This window comes from Alosa alosa, chromosome 21 (assembly GCF_017589495.1).
Source record: "Alosa alosa isolate M-15738 ecotype Scorff River chromosome 21, AALO_Geno_1.1, whole genome shotgun sequence".
Taxonomy (NCBI): domain Eukaryota; kingdom Metazoa; phylum Chordata; class Actinopteri; order Clupeiformes; family Clupeidae; genus Alosa; species Alosa alosa.
This window is the reverse complement of record NC_063209.1, coordinates 13993612-14018611: the sequence shown is the minus strand read 5'-3', so window position 1 is coordinate 14018611 and position 25000 is coordinate 13993612. Positions and strand designations below refer to the sequence as shown.

General features: G+C 44.2%; 2 protein-coding genes across 2 annotated transcripts in view; both read left to right on the top strand.

Moving 5' to 3' along the window:
- The first annotated feature begins 95 nt into the window (after positions 1 to 95).
- Positions 96 to 18545, top strand: chrnb4 (cholinergic receptor, nicotinic, beta 4 (neuronal)). The gene is given in 7 exon segments (XM_048232199.1): positions 96 to 372; positions 10426 to 10571; positions 12776 to 12820; positions 13263 to 13372; positions 13715 to 14781; positions 14784 to 14845; positions 17591 to 18545. Coding segments are annotated over 7 exon segments (1668 nt in total). The 5' UTR covers positions 96 to 302; the 3' UTR covers positions 17759 to 18545.
- Positions 18546 to 21960: 3415 nt separating this feature from the next.
- LOC125286922 (neuronal acetylcholine receptor subunit alpha-3-like) overlaps positions 21961 to 25000 on the top strand; it is a 16472-nt gene continuing 13432 nt past the window's right edge. Inside the window, 2 exon segments of the mRNA XM_048232256.1 lie at positions 21961 to 22173; positions 23036 to 23175. Of these exon segments, the coding sequence (XP_048088213.1) occupies positions 22113 to 22173; positions 23036 to 23175 (201 nt within the window). The 5' untranslated portion in view covers positions 21961 to 22112.

The window sequence follows — 25000 nt, the reverse complement described above, 5'->3', positions numbered from 1 at the left end:
GCGGCGCTAGAATAGGGAGAGAGCGGGGTGCATGCATGAGTGCGCGCGTTAGAGCGCGTGTTGTGGAAGAGGTGTCACTGCGGCTGGGGTCGACTTGTTCCGCTCCCTAGCGTCCTAAAACAGGTGCAGCGAAAGGTCTTCACCACTCCTGTACAGGTTTTCTGGCAGGTGTGCGTTTTTTCATCTCTCAATTCACATCGGGAGCTTTTGTGTTAACAGAGAGACCCCGCCAGTGTCCTTTTTGGGAGTTCGAAATGCACGAAAGGTACAGTCCGTAATGGAACCTCGCACGAAGGACGCACATGGACCACTTGACAGCGACAATGACGCGGACCCTGACTGTCCTCGCTTGCGTGTTTACTTTCATCCAAAGTAAGTGCACTGTTGCTGTTTGTGTTTTTTTTTCTTTGGGTGGGTGGGGATGTTTGGTTTGAAAAAAAAGAAAGAAATCAGCTACGGCTCCGGTAACGCTGCAAAAACTGTCTGACGGGACAGTTCAGCAAGATGTACAGTCACTCTGATGACAGTGTACACCGCATGACGAGCAACAAAACGTATTTGCGCATGGAATGGTTGTCACACGAAAGCACGGATATAAAGTAGCATATGCTATATTGTCTCTCATTAGAAAAAAAATGTCTACTGTAAATGGACGAGCTGGATTGTACATCCAACTCGATTGCATGTATTCACAAACGGTGATCATGAGTTGTACGCCAACTCGGAAATGGAAGTTTATGTTTTAGGCATACGTCAGTGTTTTGTGTCTATATGTTTCAGCACAAACAAATGATGCTGCTCCATGTAACGAAAGTGGTACTGTCACTATGCAAGACGGGCGCATATATCACACTTAACGGCCTTTGCCCCATTTACGCTGTCCCGTTATGGCCCTACTCTTTATCCAAGTGCAGCCACCTTACCTTGATGTAAGCCATGCAGTTTGGGGTCGTCTGAAAGGCTCTTAAGCGCTATTTTGCTGCGGGCAGGCACACTTTCTTTTTTCCTTATTGTGTGTTTACGAAGTGGAGACACAAAAGCGATCTTTACAGCGAGAGCATCTGAGTGAATGTTTGGTTCAGTCAAGGATTTCCTTTTTATCTGTTATGCCGCTCCTCTGTCATGGTTACTGGTGACCTTAGACTGAGGGACAGCAATTTCTACAGAATGTGACTTGATGTTGTTTACTCAGCAGGAATTGAAAATTGATTTTTACAGACACCTCAGATGATGTAGCTAATGTGACCTTGGAAGTCTTTTTTTGGTCTGGCTAGTAATGTAGGGACAAGCTGTAGGGCCTACATGTTTGCAGTAGGCCTGTGCAGAACCTCATTTATTGGAGTGAAGTGGCATCACTTTTCAAATACAATTGAAAAGTTCTCTTTCTTGGCTTCTGTGCACTTAGAATACGTCTGCTCTGTCTACCGAGAGCCTTACATCTAGATAAGCTCCAGAAGCTCCAGATCATATCTCACCTCCAGCATCGATCGGGAGATGAGAAGCCATAGACTCTCGTTGTTCGTCAGGGCATCTATTCAGCTACCAGACTCTCTTTTTTCTCCTCTCTCTCTCTCTCTCTCTTTCTGTGTGTGTGCCTGTTTTTTTACCCACTGTTTCTCACACTTGGAAACAGCACAAGCAACACTGTACCTTTATAATTAATTATGTATTTGCATAAAGTCCTCAGAAAGTGCAGCCTTCATGCATTTAAAAATGGATTTATTATAATATGGTTATAGTTATGGTTATGGGATTTGGCTGACACTTTTGTCCAAAGCGACTTACAAATAAAAACAATACAATAGTTAAAATTAACAGTGAACAGTGAATCAAATTGGTAAGACTAATAAACAATAATGTCAATGCAATATCAATGATTAATAGCCAAATGAAAATAAACAAATACTATAATATACAAATCATAACTCCTAAGAACCACTTAATAAACTAGGTGTATGCTGAACAGAAATGTCTTTAGACCCTTCTTGAAAGACCCAAAACTATCACAGCAATGGAGAGCACTGGGCAACTCATTCCACCAACAAGAAATCACTGAGGAAAAGCAAGTGGTTAAAACAGTGTTATGACTTTGTGTGTTTTGTCATTTTGCGTTTATTTTTCCTTTCTTCTTGTGTTCTTTAACTCTCTGTCCATCTGCCTGCTGGTTTAAGCAGAATGCTTTTTGTCACAACACACCTGGCTTTACTCAAGACTCCTTTCGCTGTCATAGTAACCAGTGCAGAGCAGGCAGTGCTCCAGCTGTTCAGACAGAAGATTTGTTTTTTGTTTTCTGTTGTATCGTGACCTTTTTTAACTTCAGGATTGTTTGTTGATTTGCTATTTTCCAACATTTTCTGTTCTATAAATTATAGTATGAACTGTAAGAACCATGAGTTGTTGAAGTGAAGTGAAGTCTCAACTCCATTCAGTCCTCCACTACACTCTGCTCTTCACTCTACATGTGAACAGAGCAACAAACAGGCTTCTCATTGGACGTCTTTACCAATTACTCCTGGAATACACAGGGCACACTGAACACAGGAGGGCTAGACATGAGGGAGGTCATTTCATAATGTGTTGTCGTAAATAAACATTAACACAAACAGGGAAGCACGAGTACATTCCAAAATGAAAACGTAAAACACATCAGACATGAACCATTCTCTCTAGGAATCACTCTACCCCCCAGTACAGATGGAACTGAGCGGCCATCTTGCACGCTACGTTATGTTTGCTCCTGTAGGTCAGAGTTCCATCCACTGTTGATCAGTGATTTTGGTTCTTCCTCACTCTATCACTGGAACATTCACAGACGTGCACAGAGATAGCAGTGACAGGGTCCACGCTCCCAGGTGATCCATTCTTTATCATCCTGAGGACAACGAGGAAGCAGAGAGATGGATAAGTACACAGCCCCAGTGGGTGTCATCTCCTGTACTCCCATAACTATCTTATGGATGCCACCAGGGCGGGAGTGCTTCCTGGAAACACTCATGCTCTGCTCTTCATCAGTTCTAACTACAATAAATCCAGTGCAATATTTATTTAGGGTTACAAGTCTCCAAGACCTTGTCTGTGTGTATGGTCATGTCTTTTTCTGTTGTTATACATGCTTTGTTTCCTTACTTGTGTTTCATGTATGTCCTTTGGTGTTAATCATCTTATGTATGTCTGTATGTATGTCTATGTCCTCTTTTTTATATGAGCTACCCAGGGATGCAAAAAGAATTTCAGCCCTGACTGATAATAAAGTTGTATCGTATCATAGTTCTCTAGTAAACACACTTAGCCTTAATGCCAGACTCGTACTGACCTCTGGGTAAACGCACTCAGCCTTAATGCCAGACTCTCTGTGTTGATGATGACCTCTGATGATGACCTCTGTGCCGATAGTTATGTCTCATAGGATGCTTCCCAGGTGGGCCGTTTTTCTCATCTGCTATGACAGAAAAAGGCAATCCCATTTCTTTGAAGCACGCTCAGAATGCCACTCAGGTTTTGATTTCTTTGGATGTTAGGCTACATCTTGTGAATCCTTTTTTGGGTTCATATTGCTTAGATAGCATTGGCTCTCTTCACGAAGTTAGGCATTTTAATATCCCTGTTGACATTGACACAAGCAGCGAAACCACCATCAAGATCACAATCCAGTAGCCCTACACTGATGCCGACCTTGTTTTTGTAGCACTACTATAGAATTCGAGAGGTCTGTGTTTGGGCATTTCCTCATCTCACCATGGCCTCTATGCTGTCTCTTTGGTGAGCATGCAAAAACTTGAAGTTCTCATCCTAATCTATCCCCATCAAATCAATCTTCATATTTCTGCTGACGGACTGACTGTCTTTCACCATTTCTGCCTGTCGTCCATGTCAGTCTGTTCGACACTGACTAAATGTCTGTCTGTCATCCACTCATCTCATCTCCACTGCGTGCACACACACACACACACACACACACACACACACACACACACACACACACACACACACACACACACACACACACAAACTCTCACACACACTCCATCCTCTGCATCCACCTCAGCATTCTCCCTCTAGATTCATCCAGCCTGGTTGTCTGCCTTTGCATGCAGTCTATCAGTCTTCATGCTGTCTATTTACCTTTGCCCAATTGAATTACCCTCATCCTGTTGCCCTGCGCTCGATTTGTGGAGCCGCTCAGAGTATTTTCTCTCCGCTAGTCTCTTTCATCAGTCTCTCATTCTTTATGCCCTGTGTATCTCCACTTCGTCTCTGCACAGTCTATTATCCCTCACATTGTGTGTGTGTGTGTGTGTGTGTGTGTGTGTGTGTGGTGTATGGTGCTGTCTTTTTGCCCATTGCCAGGCAGACAAATAGCTTTTGGGTCTCTGCGGCGCTGACCAAAAAAAAAAAAAACATTTGTTATGAAACGTTGACATAAAAGGCTATCCAGCTCAGCCTTTATGCAACATAAACCCTGAACACACATATCAGAGCCGGCGCCCAGTTCATGCCATGAAAAGAGTGACCTGTCTCTGCCCAGGTAGTGGCACCACTGGTCAGTATGAGTGGACAGAGCTCAGAGGGAGAGGGGCCACCTTTGACCTCCCACCTCTCACTCCTGGCTCTGTCCTTCACCTCGGAGGGAGGGGGCTGTTTGATTGGAGGATTTGAGGGGCTCTGACAACTGTCCATCTGTTAGCCTGAGCACTGCAGTGCACCCCCCACACACACACACACACTCTGGAAATTCACACTTAAATTCAATAATTTTTTTTTTTAAAACATAGTCCAGTCCATACAACTTCATTTCAATTTCGAAAGAAATACTGGACTATGTTTTAAAAAAAAAAAAATTGTGAATTTCCAGAGCGTGTTACTCCACACTCAGCAATCGACTCCTACGGACTTTCCCCTGAAGATGGCAGCAAAGATGGCAACATTTCCGGAAAGGTACTGGCTTGATGAAATTCATTCTGGACTCTCTATCCGACCACATAAAGACCTCGGGATACTTCGGTTTGGCTTTAGGGACCCTCTACTCACTACCACGTAAGTGTAATGTTGTTTGGAACTGTAGAAGAGGTATAAAAATAGCGTTTTGTAGCGGCGAAATGACATGCCCGCGTCACTTCCAGGCTAACGAGTTTTGACTAAAAACGGTAACATCGAACTTTCTCAAAACACATCCGAATGACATGCTTTGGATGTCAACTCAACGTATGTACTCCTAATCATCCGTAAATTGATCTAAAGTGCATTTTACTCTGGATAATTCCTTTAAATCTGAGCTGACATTGTGCGATTGTACAACATGATCATTCACACTACATGTTTCAATCATTCGTGATGGCTGCACTCTAACTGTGCATTCCTCCATTCACACTAAAAGACAACTGACAAAACTTTCTAACATGCCAGAAATCCAATCGGATCGGAACAGAGATGGAATGCTACATGATACCTTTTCTACTCAGGCATCATGAGCCTGCTTAAACTGCAGGACAATAGGATAGGAATTTGGCCTGAATTCTGGTCTGACTGAATTTGGGCTAAAGTCATGGCCTAATACACATCACGGCCACTCTTCTGGGAATGATGTCTTCTTATAGCCAACATTCAAAGAGTGGAGAGGATTGATATAATCTTTAAGGGCTAGCATGATTGATACAGCATCATGCTTGGCATGTCAAGGTCATGTCATAGGCTGACCCTCTTGGGAGTACTTCAGCAGATGCTCTATAACTCTTATGTAGTAGTTTAATTGCTTAGGAAAGGGAAATGTCTGACTCTTTACCAGAGGGAGTTGTAAAACCTCAGCAGTAAAAAAAAACAGGCCTTCTGCAAACAGTTAGTTACCGGTAGTTTGTCTATTTGGAATTAAATGTACCAGAATTTGGAAGTCAGAATGTACCAGGTAATACCTTGGTGTGTTGGCTGTTATAGAACATAATGGATGGTAATTTCTGAATATTTCAGTAATCTGATATAGAAAATGTAGAAAATAAATGGCTGAGAAATAAAATATTGTTTATTTTCTGAGATGAACTCCCACACATTGGCTGCTGTAGTCTCCTCTTCCTCTGTCCTCTGTGGTTTTCCCACGTAACCTCGGTGATGGACAAACACACCGTAACCTCGGTGATGGAGCATGCTTAGTGTGCTGGTCACACAGGGGCCTCTCCAGAGAGAGGTATGCCTGTGTGTGGTCACTGAGGCTTGGCTGGGCGCCCACCTGTCCAGTCCCTTTCCTGCTGATGGAAGCCACCCTCTGATTCTTGGCTCATTAAGAACAAAGTCTTCGATTGTAAGCCGTTACAGTTTTCATCAAATTCAGAGGTGCATTCAAATTCGGCAAACATTGGCAAACATTTGTGGCAGACATATTTTCTCTGAACAGTTAAAGGACCAGTATGTAGGAAATAATGGAAAATAAATTGTAACCATTCCAAAAATGATCACCATATGTCATCAGAGAGTAAGGAAACACGATGAATTGAACATTACTATAACCCGTAAAACCTGTGAAAAAAATGCGTTACAGGGCGGAATCTCTTGGAATTTTCGTTTATGTTTTGAACGATTTAATTCTAGAATAGCATATTAATAATGGGCTGGCACGTTCTCTTATTTGGTTGCCAAATTAGCAAAGGCCAACTGTCAATAGCTGTCAGTTGTAGTCATGAACAAGTAGTCTACGAGAGGAAGGCAAATTTCCAAAATTAAGAGAAACCAATTAAGTGGACATTGGAGGAGCTTCCTGAGATTGCGACATCTTGTCTGACGCACAGCTGGCCATATTTCTCCACGACAGGTAGCCTAGGCTAAACTTTATCTGCATCATTAACTTCAGCTAAATATGTTACGTTGGTTAAAGAGGTATTTTTTGTTTTCACTGTTTATGTGCACAGTCAATGTGTAGCTGGGTCATGGTTGGAGAAACGTTAAAGCAGCTGCAGGTCTACGTTAGCTAAGTCTGCATTACATCTGGCAACCCAGAAGAGGCTCGAGTCTAGGTAGTCTTGAGAACGTTCACCAGTGTTTTGATTTTGGCCTACAGAATGTTTGTAACAAACCTACAAATCGCTCCTTTAAATCTGAACGATTTGGTGTCAACATTCCATTGTAACGGTAATTGCATTGTTCTCTTCCTCAAGCTCATGTCCAGCTCCACTGTATGTTCGCAAAGAACTACAGAAATGAAAGTGTTTGTTTGCAAAGAAACCTGTTTGCAAACGTTCGCCTATGTATGCGAATTTGAACGCACCTCAGTCATAGCCCATTCTTCTGACCCTCCTCAAGCCGTTAGCCCAGTGTATTTGTTCAAATGAAATGAAGTGAAATAAATACAAACTCTATTTATGTTACCCTGGCTCTGTAAATGGAAAACAAACAATTTGGCACAAACACTACAGCTGTTCAGTACATTGCTTCAGGGGCATGCAAGTAAGGGGTGCATTTAGGCCGGCTTTACACGACAACGCTCCCGGGTGAAACCGACAAAATATTTTATCAGATGTGCCTTTCGTTTAGACGGCGACAGTGTTTTGGGGGCTTAAAAACGCGAAAAAATGAACCCACCTCCAGAGTGGAAATCGTAAAAAGACGCCCACCGCCGAAGTTCCCGCCTAAAGGGTTGAAAACGCAAAGTGTGCTCTGAGCTGCTCACGCTGGCTATCCTCGCGATAATGCGTTGACGCCATATCCATGTGCAGTACAGCCAAACAACAATAAACGTCGGATTATTTCCATCAGTCGGACATTCAAGTTGCCTTAACTGCTTATGATAGCTATTCAGGAGTCCTTTCAGTAACGGCATCGTGGCAAAGGCAGCTAGTACAGCTGTTGAACAATCTCCGTGGAAACTATAGAAGTTTCGTGCCGGAAAATCTCTTTTAATGCAGTAAATTGCTTAACGTTTCTCCTTAAAGGAGAATTCGATTGTGATATTGATAAATTGACCGAAAGGTGAACGATGTCTCATAGCCCATCTCGGGCTTGTCCCCTGCACTCCAAAGTTAGCCGATGCTACCAACAGCTTTTTCAATAGTGGTGCTTCGGCATCGGGCTAGCCATGCAAATAAATCTATTAATAAATTTATTAATAAATAAATTAATTCAGTGGAAATGCATGGATTCCAGTTTCTTCCAGTAGCAGCAACTGGAATCCATGCATTTCCCCTAAATTATTTTGGAATCTGATCCCTTTATCATACCTGTTCATTCTTACTGCTGTTCTAATTTATTGTGACTAAATTCAAGATGGCTGCAAACGCTAAACTTCGCGGAAGATACTGTCTGTATAAATCGCCTTGTAAGTAAACTACCAGTGCTTTTTCAAAGTTCTCAATGTCTCGTTTTTAAATGTCAGGGCCCTCGAAGTCTACCAATGAAGTGTGGAGATACATTGAGCCTCGTAAATGGGTGTAAAACAGTGATTTATTTGCATGGCTAGCCCGATGTCAAGCACCACTATTGAAAAAGCTGTTGGTAGCATCGGCTAACTAGCCAGATTTTGGAGTGCAGGGGACAAGCCGAGATGGGCTATGAGACATACGCTCACACTCGGTATCATGTTTCAATACACTTTAGGTCAATATCACACCGGAATTCTCCTTTAACTAAGGAAGCATTTTAAGGTATTCTGTGCAACACCCTTAAGTAAATCCCTTACCTAAGGAGAAATTAAGCCTTAAGGGTCATACTTAAGGGAAAAAACTTTAAAGGCCACACACCTTTAAAGTGTCCTTTATGACCAAACAATCAAAAGAACAAACAAACCAATGGACTGTAGGCTTCTTCTGTGGTCCCCTCTGTTCCTCTTCACCACTGCAGAGCCTCCATCAGCAGAGAGGGGTGAGGGCTGGTCCACCTCGCTCCATCTTCTCCCACGCACCCTGCCCTTCCTGTTTCAGCAGGAAGTGGCCGTCCAATCCCTCACTGTTAAGAGCACACTCAGTTAGACTCCCCCCTGCCATTTGTCAAGAGGCGTTGTGGGCGTGTCAGGGCTCATTGTTAGTTGAGTCAGGCCCCTTCATCCTGAAAATTGAAGCCGAAAACATTTTCTATCATGCCTTCAGGACACGGAGGCGTTAACATCCAGTGTGAAAGTGTTACTTAAGTATAAATACTCTTTTGATCCTGTGAGGGAAATTTGGTCTCTGCATTTATCCCAATCCCTGAATTAGTGAAACACACTCAGCACACAGTGAACACAGTGAGGTGAAGCACACACTAATCCCAGCGCAGTGAGCTGCCTGCAACAACAGCGGCGCTCGGGGAGCAGTGCGGGGTTAGGTGCCTTGCTCAAGGGCACTTCAGCCAAGCCTACTGGTCGGGGTTCAAACCGGCAACCCTCCGGTTCCAAGTCCGAAGCGCTAACCAGTAGGCCACAGCTGCCTCAGTGTGCTTAGCAACCAATTATGAGGAATAATCACTTCTTTCTTGTTTTGCGTTGTGCTTTTCAAAGGTTTTCATTGAGATTATGTGCCCAGAATCTCATCATAGTCACTGAATCTACAAAAATGCCTCAGAGTTATTTTAACAGGCGGTGCAGAGATGTGTCTAAAACTAGCTAACATAACTTGATAGAGGTCTACAGACTTGCCTTGTACCGTAATTTCCCAACTATTAGCCGAGGTTTCTACATTTATTTTGCTAAATTTACTTGCATGAAACACTTTCCTGCGGTTTATACACAATGCGGCTAATACACAGGAAATTACTGTAAACACCAAAATCAACTCAGGCAATGCTAGCTAAGTTAGCTATGTCATGTTGCCTTAAGACTGCTATTTGCTTGTGGTCCATGGGGCAAATGGTGTTATCATACAAAGTTATCCAGTTATCCAGACCCTTTGCAGTGTTTATGTGCTGCGAGTTTTTGTTGTTGCATGAGGAACAGGCTGTAATGCTGCTTTCAGAAATGCGCAGTCAGCAACATGACCCGGCACCCAGCCGTAAAGCATGCGCCGTGTAGCGCGATTAAAAGCCGAGGCAGCTAGCTGGAACACGTCAATAAATATCCTCAGCAGGAACGACCTGGACTATATCACCAGATGAAGAAGGTGTTGACAGGAGAGTAGATGAAATAAAACAAGCCATAGCTCGTGTCAGTTATGCTTTGAAAGGAGTTCAAAGCCTCTGAACTACTGAAGTCTCTCAATTATCCATCTCAGTGTGAAGAAGTCAATTTCCTATATTAGGTCTTCTGGAATTAGCTTTAGCTGAAAGTAATAATCAATGAAAATGTTTGGATGTTTACATAATGGCAATTTGAGAATCAGGTGCAGATGTGTGAATGTATGCATGCATTTATCTGCATGTGACTGAATGAGTGAATTATAATTTTGAATGAATTAATGAACATGTGTCTGTATTTGTGATGCTTGCTGTAGACGTTGTCTTTCCTCTCACCCATGCTATCCCATGATGCCTGTGCAGGTGGCGCGTGTGCAGACGCCGAGGAGCGACTGATGAACTGGCTCCTGGGCAAAGACCGCTACAACAAGCTGATCCGGCCGGCTGTCAACCGCACCGAGCGCGTCACCATCCTCCTCCAGGTGTCCCTGGCCCAGCTCATCAGCGTGGTGAGTGCCCTCTCAGAACCGCAGCTGACATCTGGGTTGAACCCGGCCCTGATGCGGTTCACTTCCGTCAGCTTTCACTCCAGAGCTATTAGGAGTGGACTGGAGTCCACCTGAGTTGTTCGATTGGGTTTGTTTAGTTCTGAACTCAGGTGTGCACTAAAGCACCGTAGTCGAGTCTTCCAGGAAGTGGGTGTATGGAGACTAAGGGACCACTGATGGTTCTAAATGTCCAGACCACTGGTAAATAAACCACTGGTAAATGTAAAAGTATTGATTAAACACACAATAAACACAATCTGCTAACAATCAAAATGCAAAAAAAAACTATCTTAAAAAATAATGATGACTAGACAGTAGCGTGGGTGTAAACAGTAAACTGGGTGTGCATCCATTAAAGCCTTGCTCATGAAGTGGGAGACAGTGAGAGACTATTGCCTAGTCACATTTAGATAAATTGTATCTTGAAAATGTATCTCAAATGTATCTAGCACCAATGCCTGCCTCCACAACAGCGTCCTTGCCTGTGCAGCCTGCATCAATTATGGCAACAACAAAATTAATAGAAAACAAAAGACTTCGGCATAGGTGTGTCAAAGATTTAATAAAATAACCTGAGGAAGGTCGAACGACCGAAACATTGCTTATTAAATTAACCTTTGAAACAATAACAATGTGCGGGAGTTCCTTAAGAACAGTGTTCATTCGCTATTTCAGCTACTCTTGGAGCGGGAGATAGAGACTATTGCCAAGTGTAAACAAAATAAAAAAAACTGCAAGTTCTGTATGAGTTGTTGAGAAAGGGGACCATGGTTTACAAACAAAAAACATTTAGCGTTCCAGGAGTCCAGTGGAGATGGGGAGACAGGGGGGCATCACTGAAGTTTAGAGCAGTGAAACATATCAAATGCCTTGGTTTTCAGAAGTGGCGTGTGTGAAGGGTCTGGCCTTGATGAGACCTACTGTGTGGCTTAGGTCTGCCTCCGCTCTGTCATGTGGCGCTTAGTCAAACCAGACACATTCTGGACAGAGATGGGCAGAGAGAGGAAAGGAAGCACATTAGACAGAGGACACACACTAAAGACAGAAACACACACTGCGCGCACACATACACACACACTTAAGCACTCTGAAAATACACCAAGCAGGGAGTCAGTCTATAAAAGAGCCCTTTCCTCTGGTGGATCTTTAGCAAGCATTAACAGCAGCTGCCACTGTCACGGGCCTCAGGACGGAAACCTTCCGCCTGCTCTGCGATACGACGGATGCCGTAAAGCTGCCGGGCCGGGACCGTGGCAGCTTTTGATTTACAAGACGCCGGCCACTATGTCTGTCACCGGCCGCCCTGGGGCCTGGGCCCAGATAGATCCTCACTTTATAGTCTCTCATTGTCTCCCGCTGCACAAGTGATTGAAATAGTCGTGTCCTATAAAAGCAGGGGAGCGCACCCAGGCTCCGGTTGATATACTCGCTCGGGTTGCGTTTCATTCACGGAGCGGTACGCAGGGGGTGGACGTACGGACGTGTGCAGTATGGATGCCTGCGCCCGTGCCACCCCAGTGTCTCTCTGTGACTCATTTCATTTGTGGTATATGGATTTAGCATTAGGGAGAGGAGGAGGAGGAGGGGGGGGGCGAGGACACCGAGAGACGGAACGCTCGTCGTGTTCTGGTAATGGTGTCATAGATCTAAACAGCATAGCGGGCCAAAGGGAAATACAATCACAGCTCCACACACATCAGTCTAACGGGACATGACACAGCTGTGTGTAAATGTCACACAGCTGCACCAGTATCAGCATGTGTGTGTGTGTGTGTGTGTGTGCATTCTGTGTGAGCGTGCAGTATGTATGTACATTTATTAAGTGTGCACAGTGTGTCTCTATAAACTGCTTGTATGCATCCTTGCATATTATAGTGTGTCTTTTTATGAGTGCTTTTATGATTGTAATTTGTGTATGAGTATGAAGTGTGTTCACTGAGAAGAGTGTGCACTGCATGTTAGAGGAAGTGCGCTTACGTTTATGTACATCATTGTTATATTTTATGGTTGCTTCGACTGCATGACTCTGTGTGTGTGTGTGTGTGTGTGTGTGTGTGTGTGTGTGTGTGTGTGTGTGTGTTTGTTTGTGTGTGTGTGTGTGATGGATATATAAACCATACTATGCATCTGTGTGTGAGTTTCACATCTACCCTCTCTGTCCACAGAATGAACGAGACCAGGTGATGACCACCAACGTGTGGCTAACTCAGGTGAGCATGAGGATGTCCCTCCCGCCTATTAAACAGGATTAGCACATTAACATCCAGGATAGGTGCCCCTCCTGCTGCCTCCCTGTTCTCGATTTAAATAAGGATGAAGTGGGTAATAAGGGATAATGTAGAGAGAGAGAGAGAGAAAGGGAGGGAGGGAGAGAGAGAGAGAGTTTATGGGACAGAGGAGAAAGAGAAGAGTCTGTCGGGTTGATGGAACTAGGAAGAGAGTGAGTCTATACGTAGTGCTTGCAAAACAGAGAAAGATCTATGATGTGGACAAGGAGGGAGAGAGAGAACAAGTTGGTGGAGAAACAGAGAGAGAGAGAGAGTAGTGTTGATGGAGCGGAGAAAGAGAGCGAGTCTGTGGTGCTGAGAGAGAGAGAGAGAAAAAGCGGAGAGACAGACAGAGAGATGTTGTTGAGAGTGATTTTCTGTGCAGAACTGGAATGATTACCGTCTGTCCTGGAACCCGGCGGAGTATGAGGGAATCGACAAGCTGCGGATCCCCTCCCGCCACATCTGGCTGCCTGACATCGTCCTGTACAACAAGTGGGTGTCATCCGTCATCCATCAGCTACACGATCCGCCTGTGATGCTCAACAGAGAATCGCAATTAACATTTGTAGTTATAATGCCAAGATGGAGGCGTTCAATATACTGGATTCCCAGTCTGCACATACATGCATGCTCATTGAGAATGCAAGGAACGTTATGTGTTTGATATGTTGTGATATATTTCAGTTTTTTCTAACTGAGTGAGAGTCTACTCTCAGTCGTTTTTTAGCTGAGTGACATCTCTCATTCATCTGGGTCTGTCACCAATAGTAACATAACATTTAACATTATCTGCATCATGTCTCATGTTTGCATCCCTCCCTTCTAACTCCCCAGCGCCGACGGCACCTACGAGGTGACCGTCTTCACCAACGCCATCGTGCTGTTCAACGGCAGCATCGCCTGGCTGCCTCCAGCCATCTACAAGAGCGCCTGCAAGATCGAGGTCAAGCACTTCCCCTTTGACCAGCAGAACTGCACGCTCAAGTTCCGCTCCTGGACCTACGACCACACCGAGATCGACCTGGTCCTAAAGTCCGAAGTGGCCAGCATGGACGACTTCACCCCCAGCGGGGAGTGGGACATCCTGGCCCTCCCTGGGAGGCGGACGGTCAACGCCAACGATCCCACCTACGTGGACCTCACCTACGATTTCCTCATCAAGCGCAAGCCGCTCTTCTACACCATCAACCTGATCATCCCCTGCATCCTCATCACGTCCCTGGCCATCCTGGTCTTCTACCTGCCGTCGGACTGTGGCGAGAAGATGACCCTGTGCATCTCTGTGTTGCTGGCCCTCACTGTGTTCCTCCTCCTGATCTCCAAGATCGTGCCGCCCACCTCGCTGGACGTGCCGCTGATCGGCAAGTACCTGATGTTCACCATGGTGCTGGTGACCTTCTCCATCATCACGAGCGTCTGCGTGCTCAACGTGCACCACCGCTCGCCCAGCACCCATACCATGCCCGCCTGGGTCAAGCTGGTCTTCCTGGTCAAGCTGCCCGCGCTGCTCTTCATGCGCCGGCCGCACAACAGCTCGGCGCGCCAGCGGCTGCGGCAGCAACGACGGGCCCGGGCCCAGCGCGGACTCCTGGGGCTGAGCTATGGGGCGCCCGCGCTACCCTCGATGCCCACCATCTCGGCCTCGTCTGCCGCCCTGCTCACCTCGGCCTTCTCCTCGCCGGGGCACTTCTTCAAGAGTGCCTCGTCCACCGCCGCCGCTGCCACTACCTTCGGCTTCGGCTCCCAGGGCGGCAGGAAGGGGGACCTGCGCTCGGACTTCCTGCCCAATGGGTACGCCTCGGCGCAGGACCTGAGGCAGAGAGCAGGGGGAGGAGGAGGAGGAGGAGGAGGAGGAGGAGGTGGCAGTGGGGGTGGTGGGATGGACTGGGGCTCTAACGTGGAGGGGCTGTGGACGGGGTGCGCTACGTAGCTGACCGCATGATGGGGGACGACGATGACCAGAGCGTGAGTAATCAAAGGCCGAAATGAGCTCTTGCAGCTCACTTAACAGTTATTGATTGATTGTCTTGCTTGCATGGCCTGTTTGTACAATGCACATAAATTATGCAATGTGGACATCTAAACAAACTGGTAAAAGCACTGACTAAGGGTTAGACCATCACAACAGATGTTTTAATTGTTTTTATGCTTGTTTGTTTTCTACACATTATTCTCTTTATATATGACGGCTCTAGTGTACAGTGCTTCTTTCCTTTAAACATGCCTGTGGTACTCTGAGTATAACCTCTACCTCACAATTCTGTTGCTGATGTTTACATTTCCCGTAACATACATACATGGTGTCAGCACATATGACATTGCATTTAAACATCTGAACGTGTTACCAACTAGACACACCTTACATCTTCAAATGAAAACTTGACACAGCAACATGTCAAATAACCATCTGACATCTTAAATAGGAAAGAGCAGCCTGCGTCCACTAAGCGATGGGTCTTGTCCTGTAAGTGCAGAGTGTTATGCTTTTGTGTCAGAGGAGTCACCTGTCTGTAGAGGAACGTGTCAGTAGACAACAGGGTCAGCATTCCTATAGGAAGTGTTTAGTGTGACGACTCACAGACCGAAGTGTTAGAGACTCTGTGAAACACCAGCGAAGCGACACAAATGCTCTACCATTGATTGTTTTCTGAAGTAGATCAATGGAGGAGGCTGTTTGAGAAATGGTTGCCCTCGCAGTAAGGACAGGGCAGATGAGAGAGCCGGAGGTTACGGGGTCAATAGGAACAGTGGCCATGTATAGCTAAGCAACTTTAACCCCATGCTGCTGAACTCATTAAAGGCAAACTATTTCTCATCCTCAGTCTGTCCTGTCCACTTCTTCCAGTTCTTTCATCTTCTCCATTTCATCTCTTTCTCTCTCTTTCTCTCTCTCTCTTTCTTTCTGTTGTTCATTTTCTATCTTTATCTTCTTTACCTCTTTCTCTTTGTCTTCTCCAGTGTTGGGGAAGTTACTTTTAAAAAGTAGTGTTTGCTCGTTACTCGTTACTTACTCAAAAAAGTAACCCGTTACTTTACTTAGTTACCCTCTATGGAAAGTAACTTTTTATGTTACTCGTTACTTTTACATTACTTTTATGTTGCTCGACTTTGGGCAGAACCCAATATCTGTTCCTAAATGTGTAGGCCTACATAAAGTTCTACTATGGAGGACATAACAGGTATCTCTTTTGTGCTATTTATTATAAAAAAAATGCCACAAACAGAGCACTTGACAAGAAAACATTGGGCTTATAGGCTTCAACACCACAACTAAAGCCCTATGAAACAATATCAAATAACATAGCCTCGATTCATCTTGGGCATATAGGTGAACACAAAATATATGAGGGCTTATTTTATAGCCTTATACTCTTTCATTAAACAGGCGCTCCTCCGAAATTTGGTGCAAAGCTAGTGCAAATCGGATCAATAGGCTGACAGTTGAGTTAACGGCAGTGGACAAAATCAGGGCACAGTGTAGGCTACAACTAACACTCACATTCCTCCCCTTAGTTTCAACGAGTTCGAAGAAATGTCCATCTCTCAGAAGTTAGCGTTGGCTGCGTCTCGCTTAATTGCCACCAGCCTCTGTCACGTACCATGTGGAGCTATGATTGCACTTCATGCTACCAGCCTCTGTCACGTAGGCTGCCGTGTGGAGCTCGTGCCTATTGCGCAAGCGCGCAGCTGAGAAAGCAGCGTCGCTGTCAAACCTGTCCCTAGGATAAGTAACTTTGCGCCGATATGAAAAAGGAACTACGTTACGTTACCAAATTTTCAGTAGTAGTGCGTTACACTACTTTTTACTCGAAAAAGTTGTTACGTTACTGTAACTCGTTACTTTGTAACGCGTTACACACAACACTGGTCCTCTCACTATTTATTTCGACAATTACAAACCCACCAGGACATACTTTACTTGAAGAGTTCCCCCGCAGACTATCTACAGATGCTCAGATGATCAACACACTATCTGTCGACACTTTCTTAACTACAATTTATGTTTAAGGTTAAGATTAGGGGTTTGGGGTTGGTTAAGCTTATGTTCAGTAACTGTTCAACATTTTTTGCATACAACTTGAGGCTTAAGAGTTACAGTGTGTTGAAATGATTTCAAACAGAAAACGTGGCTGGTGCAGCTCGGCTATTAGAGTGTTTTCTGTGATGCATCTGTATAAGTGGACAGACACAATGTCATGCATATGTCATGATGTAGCCTTGTTAGCTGTAGTGGCTATACTGTGATGTAGTCTTGTTAGCTGTAGTGGGTATACTGTGGTGTAGCCTTGTTAGCTGTAGTGGCTATACTGTGATGTAGTCTTGTTAGCTGTAGTGGGTATACTGTGATGTAGCCTTGTTAGCTGTAGTGGCTATACTGTGATGTAGTCTTGTTAGCTGTAGTGGGTATACTGTGATGTAGCCTTGTTAGCTGTAGTGGCTATACTGTGATGTAGTCTTGTTAGCTGTAGTGGGTATACTGTGATGTAGTTTTGATAGCTGTAGTGGGTATACTGTGATCAACCCCAAATGTTAATACGTATCCTTGCCTATTTTTAATGGGTATACTGAGATGCTGATGCTTTTTAAGTGGGTATACTGTGTAGTCCTGCGTATCACTTAGACTACACCACTGCATATGTATAATTATTATGTGTGCTATTCCCAAGCCACAGCGCGCTTACTCTGCTGTCCTCCCCTCCTCTCCTGCAGGTGATCGAGGACTGGAAGTACGTGGCCATGGTAGTGGACCGGCTCTTCCTGTGGATCTTTGTGATCGTGTGTGTGTCAGGGACGCTGGGTCTCTTCCTTCAGCCCCTCTTCCAGAGCCACATCGTGCCGCTGCCACACACAGAGTCCGCTGGCAGGAACGGCATCTGACGTGACTCGTGTGTGTGATCTACGTGACAGGTGTGACTGATGTGTCTGTTTATGTGACGGAGGTGACAAATGCGATGGAGGTGAAAGAGTGATGGACATTACAGGACGGATGGAGGGAGACTCATTCACCACAAGACTGAGGACATCAGTATTCAGCAGTGCTCAGCTCTGAGGGTGAGGAAGAGGATGAGGAAGAGCCATGTCTCACCTTCCAATCACATGCTGTTGCTGAAGGGCATCCAAGCACCAAATAATTAATTGCAAGTCCACACGCTTTCTCTATAAAAAAAAATGTGCACACAGCCTAACAATTTAGCTAGAATCAGATCACTAGATGTCAGATAGACACCTTTCACTGTGAAAGAAGAAAAGAGACTCATAAATAAGGTGACCAGACATACTCTTTGTTTTTTGTTTGTTTTTCTAAACTGTTTGTTTCACAAGGCCTGTAGTACCACCCAGTCGCTATGTAACTAAATCCCACTTTTTACAGTTGTTAGACAAAGAATCTTACCGCCATGACGTAAAACACACAGAGCCATTTAAACCGTGTGTGGACCAGTGGTGTGCTGGCTTTACTCTTCCTATCAACCCAGTCCAAATTCTTGTCCTAGTGCTCAAGGGGGAAAGGAGAGAAGTGTCTTGTTCGGAAGGAGTGCTTTACAGGGATGAATGGAAGCCTCATAAACTGACCTCATCATCACAAATTGACATTTATTTCCTGCTATTAACTTTGTTAACCTTGGTTGCTTCTGTAAGTTACCATTTTTACTTGCTCTCTGTAAGTCTGTGATTTTTATTATTTCATTAAAAATTATATAAAATGCACCATTGATCCATGAGGATTATTTTCTTCTATAAAACCTCTGAGAAGAATTGGTTTGAAAATTAATTTATGGTTCAATTCCATTTCAATTTGCTAGGCCTAACTGGACAATGTGTTCATTACAGTGACATTGTGAGTGTATTCAACAGTTTACATTTTTTGGCAAGAAGAAGAGTTTGACAGACCTGACAGTGAACCTCTCTTTCTCTCTCTCTCTCTCTCTCTCTCTCTCTCTCTCTCTCTCTCTCTCTCTTTCTCTCTCTCTTTCTGCACTCTTTCTCTCGCTCTCTCTCTGAGTTTGTTGTACACCTCATGCCATCTACTGGACATGCGTATTCTGTGAATCCTATTCTATGTGCTGTCTACCACACACACACACACACACACACACACACACAGCATGAGAGAGAGGGAGACAGATCTGGTCAGGTATTGTCCAAGGTCATAAAAATATTTGTACCCTCATGCAAACACAAAAATCCATCCAGTGCATGTTACACAGACACACACACACACACATACACACACACACACACACACATACACAAGTATGCATACATGCACATACACACACATACAGACAGACATACACACACACTTGTACACACAAACTGACATGTAAACACACACACACACACACACACATGCAAGCACACACAATGATACACACACACATTCTCTCTTTTTGTTCCTCAAATTACCTTTCCTTAAAGAGTGCTGAGTTCGCTGGGCTATTCTGCCGACTGCAGAGGTTCCTTTGTGAGCTGCGTATTGAAATCATTAGAGATTGCCTCCTTCATCTCTGCCAGCTGCTTGCTCTTCCAACACACCTCCATTTACAGCCCGGCTGCCAAATGCAGCGACAACTTTTTCATTGATTTACCCCCTTCTTGATGACCGTTGATTAATCAGGCTTTTAAGACATCCGCACATAAGAGGGGAGGTCCGCTGGCGATGTTGCTCTACACACATCCATAAACGTGCCTTCCTCAATCATTCTACACACATAATTGTGATTAAGGTGAGTGATTAAGGGCCTTTGGTGTGGACTAGAGGGGGTTAGTAATCTAGAACCTTTGGTGTGGACTAGAGAGGGGGGTTAATAATCTAGAACCTTTGGTGTGGACTAGAGAGGGGAAGGGGGGCTAGTAATCAAGGGTCTTTGGTGTGGACTAGAGAGGGGGGCTAGTATTTAAGGGGCTGAATGGGCAAGCAGACAAATAGCCTCCTGACCCCATGCCAGGTCACTGTTTGCTTTGCAGTAAAGCAGAGGCTTCCAACAGCATCCAAAAAGAAGTCCAGTGTTTGTGTGTTTATGTTTTATTTTTCATATCAGGTGCAATTTAGGTGTTCTTGAACATACTGCCCTGTTATGTCCTCATATCACAATAAACTGCAAGGGATTGGACTCTAGCCCTCGTTCAGAGCCAAGGTACTTTCCGATGCCCCACAAAAATGATGTATGTACCCTTAATGATAGCCAGAATGTCTTATGTGCTGAGTCTAAGAGTAGGCTTGATATGTGATCTTTGTTTAATGCTGATGGCTTTGTTTTGGATAAAGCTCAGCTCACACTTGAGCGGTAAAGTATTTACCTAATTAACAAGTTTTATCTTAAACAATGAATAAGAGTGTTGTCTTACAAGGAGGCTGGGACAACAACAAGTATCCAACAGAAATATTTCTAACAGCTGTTTTCAGTCCCATGAAACGTTGCCAAGAAATATCCAAACATAAATAATATCACTTTAATGATCACAGAGTAAGTTGTGTACACATCATGCGGCTTTTGGTTTTGGAGTGCATTAACACAACCCCTTTTGAAGTCTCAGGAGTCCTCAGGTACTCTATGTTTGTTAAGTATTATAAATAATTTGCCTAAATTGCCTTCACTTTACATTCTATACTATGAATTATAGCCTACAGTACCTTATACTTCATATGCTGACATACACAATTTTGTTGTGCTATCTGTAGAGTTATCCCGCCATAATGTGTTCTTAGTATATAGAATACATATTAAAGATACTTGCAATTTTCCTGTGCATCATTATTATGCTACAGCACTATTTTCATGTTGATACACTGATGCCCAAGAAGCATCAGTTTGCTGTCACATCGGGTTCTGAGGTTCAGATCGGTGTATTAAAAGCATATTGGTTCATTCAGAAATCACAACCTGGTGTTTTTAATAATGAAAGTGATGAGTGATGTAGTGGGCAGGCCCCTCCTCATGCAGTGCTTGTGTGTGTGCTTATGTATGTGTGTGTGTGTGTGTGTGTGTGTGTGTGTGTAGGAGTGGTAATTATGTGGGTGTATGCTTGAGGGGAGAATAAAAGACCCCAGACAGGAGGCATAACCACATCAGTCCACACTAACACTCTGACCCAAACAGGATTTGAATAAAGGAGTCACAACACTTTAAGTATAAGTATATACTCATTTGATCCTGTGAGTGAAATTAGGTCTCTGCTATTTATCCAAATCCATGAGTTAATGAAACACACTAAGCACACTGTTAGGAGGAGCACACACTAATCCCGGCGGAGTGAGCTGCCTGCTACAACAGCGGCGATCGGGGAGCAGTGAGGGGTTAGGTGCCTTGCTCAAGGGCACTTCAGCCGTTGTCGGGGTTCGAACAGGCAACCCTACGTCTAACCAGTACGGCTGCCCCTTCCACTTTACCACAAACACTCTGTAAGGGGTAGGCCAGGGGTTGATTGTGTTTAATTAGCTACTCTTCAAGCAATCTTAAGGAATAGTCTGAAAACAGATATCACTCAGCTAGGGAGTTCCATGGCACACGGATGGTTTGCTGTAAGTGATCTGACCACTGGTCATCCTGAGCGCGGTGGATGGGAGGCAAGTCCGTTGTCCATGGTACTGAAGCCATATATCACGCCCCGTGTAGTAACACTCGACGAACAATTATGTTCTTGAAAAACCCAACCAGCAAACAACCAAAGACCTACGTAGTTTACTAAATGATCAGGCTGCAATATTCCAAATAATTAAGTAGGCTAGGCAAATTATAGTGTTTTGATGGGCTTGCAATCAGTTTCCGATAGTGTTCCTCGTAGGCTAGAAATCACCCTCTAAGGTGAGAATAAAGAGATTGACTGATCTCATGACACGTATTACTTCAGAAGACTTTCGATAAAATGCAGCACTCAAATATTCATCCAATTATCCTTACGGTAAAAGGAAAGCACCCCAAGCGCAGCTAGAGTTATGTCTCCATCGTCCGCCCTCTCCACCCCCTGGCTTAGTGCTTGACTATGCTCTCTCTCTCTCCCTCTCTCTCTCTCTCTCTTCCTTCCCTCGAATCCTCTCTTCTCTCTCTCCAGTGCACTCTCCCTCTCTCACTTCCTCTCCACCCTCCTCTCTCTTTCTTCCCTCCGTTCGAAATGTTGGCCGACGACCACAGTCCACCTATCGGTGCGCCGTCACCATTCTCTCTGTCTTTTGGCTCACCTTCCTCTCGCGGCGGATCGAGATTCATTGCACAGGATTCTTCAGAACTGCGAGATGGATGTCCGAATAGTCCTGATATTCCCAGTCTGTGTGTTTCTCTTCAATCTATTTGCGGGTGAGTCTTCTGTTGGTCGTCTTCTGCTATATTTCATACAAAGTGAGTGCCGGTCATGATTCCTTGGTGATACTTGTTGCTGTCGGTCGGATTAGTTCGAAAATTAAACGCACAAGTGTTGTTGCGAAGGACGCCGCAATAATAGCCTAATTAGTTACAGATAACTGGTTCAAACCTTTTTTTAGACAAGCCTAGCATATAACTGTTAAGTCTGTTAGGATAAGTTTAATATTTGTGGTGGATATATCACAAGTAGTCTAAGTTATTATAACACCCATTTTTGATTGAATAAAGTTGTAGCTACAGTTTCGGTTTTCCGATGGCATTAAAATATTTCCCCAATTACCTTTGAACAAATTGTATTGTAGGTTGAAATATAGGGCTTTGATATGACATTGGGCTGTTTGTTTCTTAGAGCTAGAGCTTAAATATTTACATTCTATCTTTGGGATATCCGTCACATCATTGCATCTCCGTTTTAACCAAATCGATAACCAACATGCCAGATGCCTCGATGACAGACGCAATCTTCTCGTGATGAATATTTTGTTGACACTATGAAATCGATTTAATTTTTCACCATAGCAAATTGATGTTGTTTTCAGGCTGAGAAGAGTAATAACAAACATCTGTCCCTTGTCATATAACTGTTCTTCAGCACTAAATCGGAAGGAAAGTTTATATTTACTGTAAACAGACCACTCAACCCCCTGAATAATTTCCATTACAGCAGTGAGCCACTGCAATCCCCTGTCTGTTTGAATAGGGATATGTTTCAAAGAATGTCCAGTAGTAGGACAGAGACAGCCATCATTCTCCTCCCTAGGTTCAACTGTGTTCTCTCCTGTTGTTCTGCGTTAAGGTGGAACCTGCTCAGAGGCAGAACACAAGCTGTTCTCTGTGATCTTCTCAAACTACAACCAGTACATACGGCCGGTGGAGAATGTGTCAGACCCAGTTGTTGTACAGTTCGAGGTGTCCATGTCACAGCTGGTGAAAGTGGTAAGTTTTGCATTTGGTCAGTGCATTGTGTGTGTGTGTGTGTGTGTGTGTGTGTGTGTGTGTGTGTGTGTGTTTGTGTATATGTGTTTGTGTGTGTGTTTGTATGTGTCTGTGCATGCTTGTGTGTGTGTGTTTGTATGTGTGTGTGTGTGTGTGTGTGTGTGTGTGTGTGTGTGTGTGTGTGTGTGTGTTTAACCATGACCTGGGTGGGTGGGCTGTTACGCCCAGCTCTTTTATGTTTGTCCCCACCTTAAAAATGATAAATCACTGCCATCCAAGACATTGGATGGTATATCACAACGCACAACAACTGTGCTAGAGAGAAATTGATAAAGAGAGAGAGAGAGAGAGAGAGAGAGAGAGAGAGATGATGGGAGGAGAGGGAGAGGTATATTGTACAGGGGGAGAGAGAGATTAGTGAGGAAAAGAGGAACGAGAGGGAGATAGAAGATGGAGAGAGAGGGGGAAAGAGGAGGGAGCTGCAGCGGAAGTGATAGGCAGAAAGAGAAACAGGGAGAGAGAGGGAGAGCCATGGCAGAGGGGAACAAATCATTTTGTGGCTTCACAGCATGGAGCTGAATCCTTACTCTGCAACTCCCTTCCATTCATCTAAATGAATATGTATTGATGTATTGATTGACTGCAATCAAGAGCCCCTTCCTGCTTAGCTGCCTTGTCCCCCTCAACTGGAATGTGTGTGTGTGTGTGTGTGTGTGTGTGTGTGTGTGTGTGTGTGTGTGTGTGTGTGTGTGTGTGTGTGTGTGTGTTGGGTTGTGTATGTATTTGTGTTCTTGTCTGTATAAATCTCCATAGGAGGTTTGTGTGTGTGTGTGTGTGTGTGTATGTGAATGTGTGCGTGTGTGTTTATGCCGGAATGTTTTTGTGTGTCTGTGTTCGAGCACTGAGCTTCTCTCTGAGGATTGTCCTCTCTCTCTCTCTCTCTCTCTCCCTCTCTTTCTCTCTCTCTCTCTCTCTTCTCTCTCTCTCGCTCTTTCTTTGTCTCTCTCTCCCTCTCTCTCTCAATTTAATTCAATTCAATTCAATTCAATTCAATTAAATTCAATTCAATTCAATTCAATTCAATTCAAAGGTTCAATGGTGCTGTATTGGCATGACAAAAAGGGCATTTGCATTGCCAAAGCAGTCCTACATAACAGTAGCCTGACGTAGTCATACTCAATTCTAGTCAGAATATGAGTCTGATACTGCTCCATTGGGACATAATTATGGGGCGTGTTTCAATCGATACAGGGGGGGGGGGTGCCTCTGCACTCAATTGGATAGATCTAACCAATCAGAGCAACGAAATAGCTTACCGTGAGGTGTAGGAAGAAAACACATGAACCATCCTTCTTCTCCACAAATGCCTTAACATTGTTTTCTGGTCTTTTGTAAAAGTCAGTGCCGTCAATAACTCTTAGCCTATAACACTCATTAGCGAAATCTAAGAGATAGGTAGTAGGGTAGGCTATTAGGAAAAAACTGATAGCCTATATCCCCTCCGTTTTTAAAAATAATTCTGTTGAACACCGATATGCTACAAACATGTTAAACAGCTGGGAAAGGCTGTTGCAAATCCCTCGAACAGGTGGTCAATCAGAAATTTCAAACGAACGAGGGAACATGTCGCAATGCAACAGCGCTGTTTTCCCTTGATGAAAGTGAAACCACAAGTTTTCCCACATCTCAACTTTGGCCAAAGTTTTCAGAAATAATCGTTTTCTGTGATAAAACCTCATTAAATAATATGCATTTTCCATATGGGGTCTTAAAAGCCATGTATCCTTCTAGCTACAGAGTTTTTGTTTCAAACATAAGCCAAATC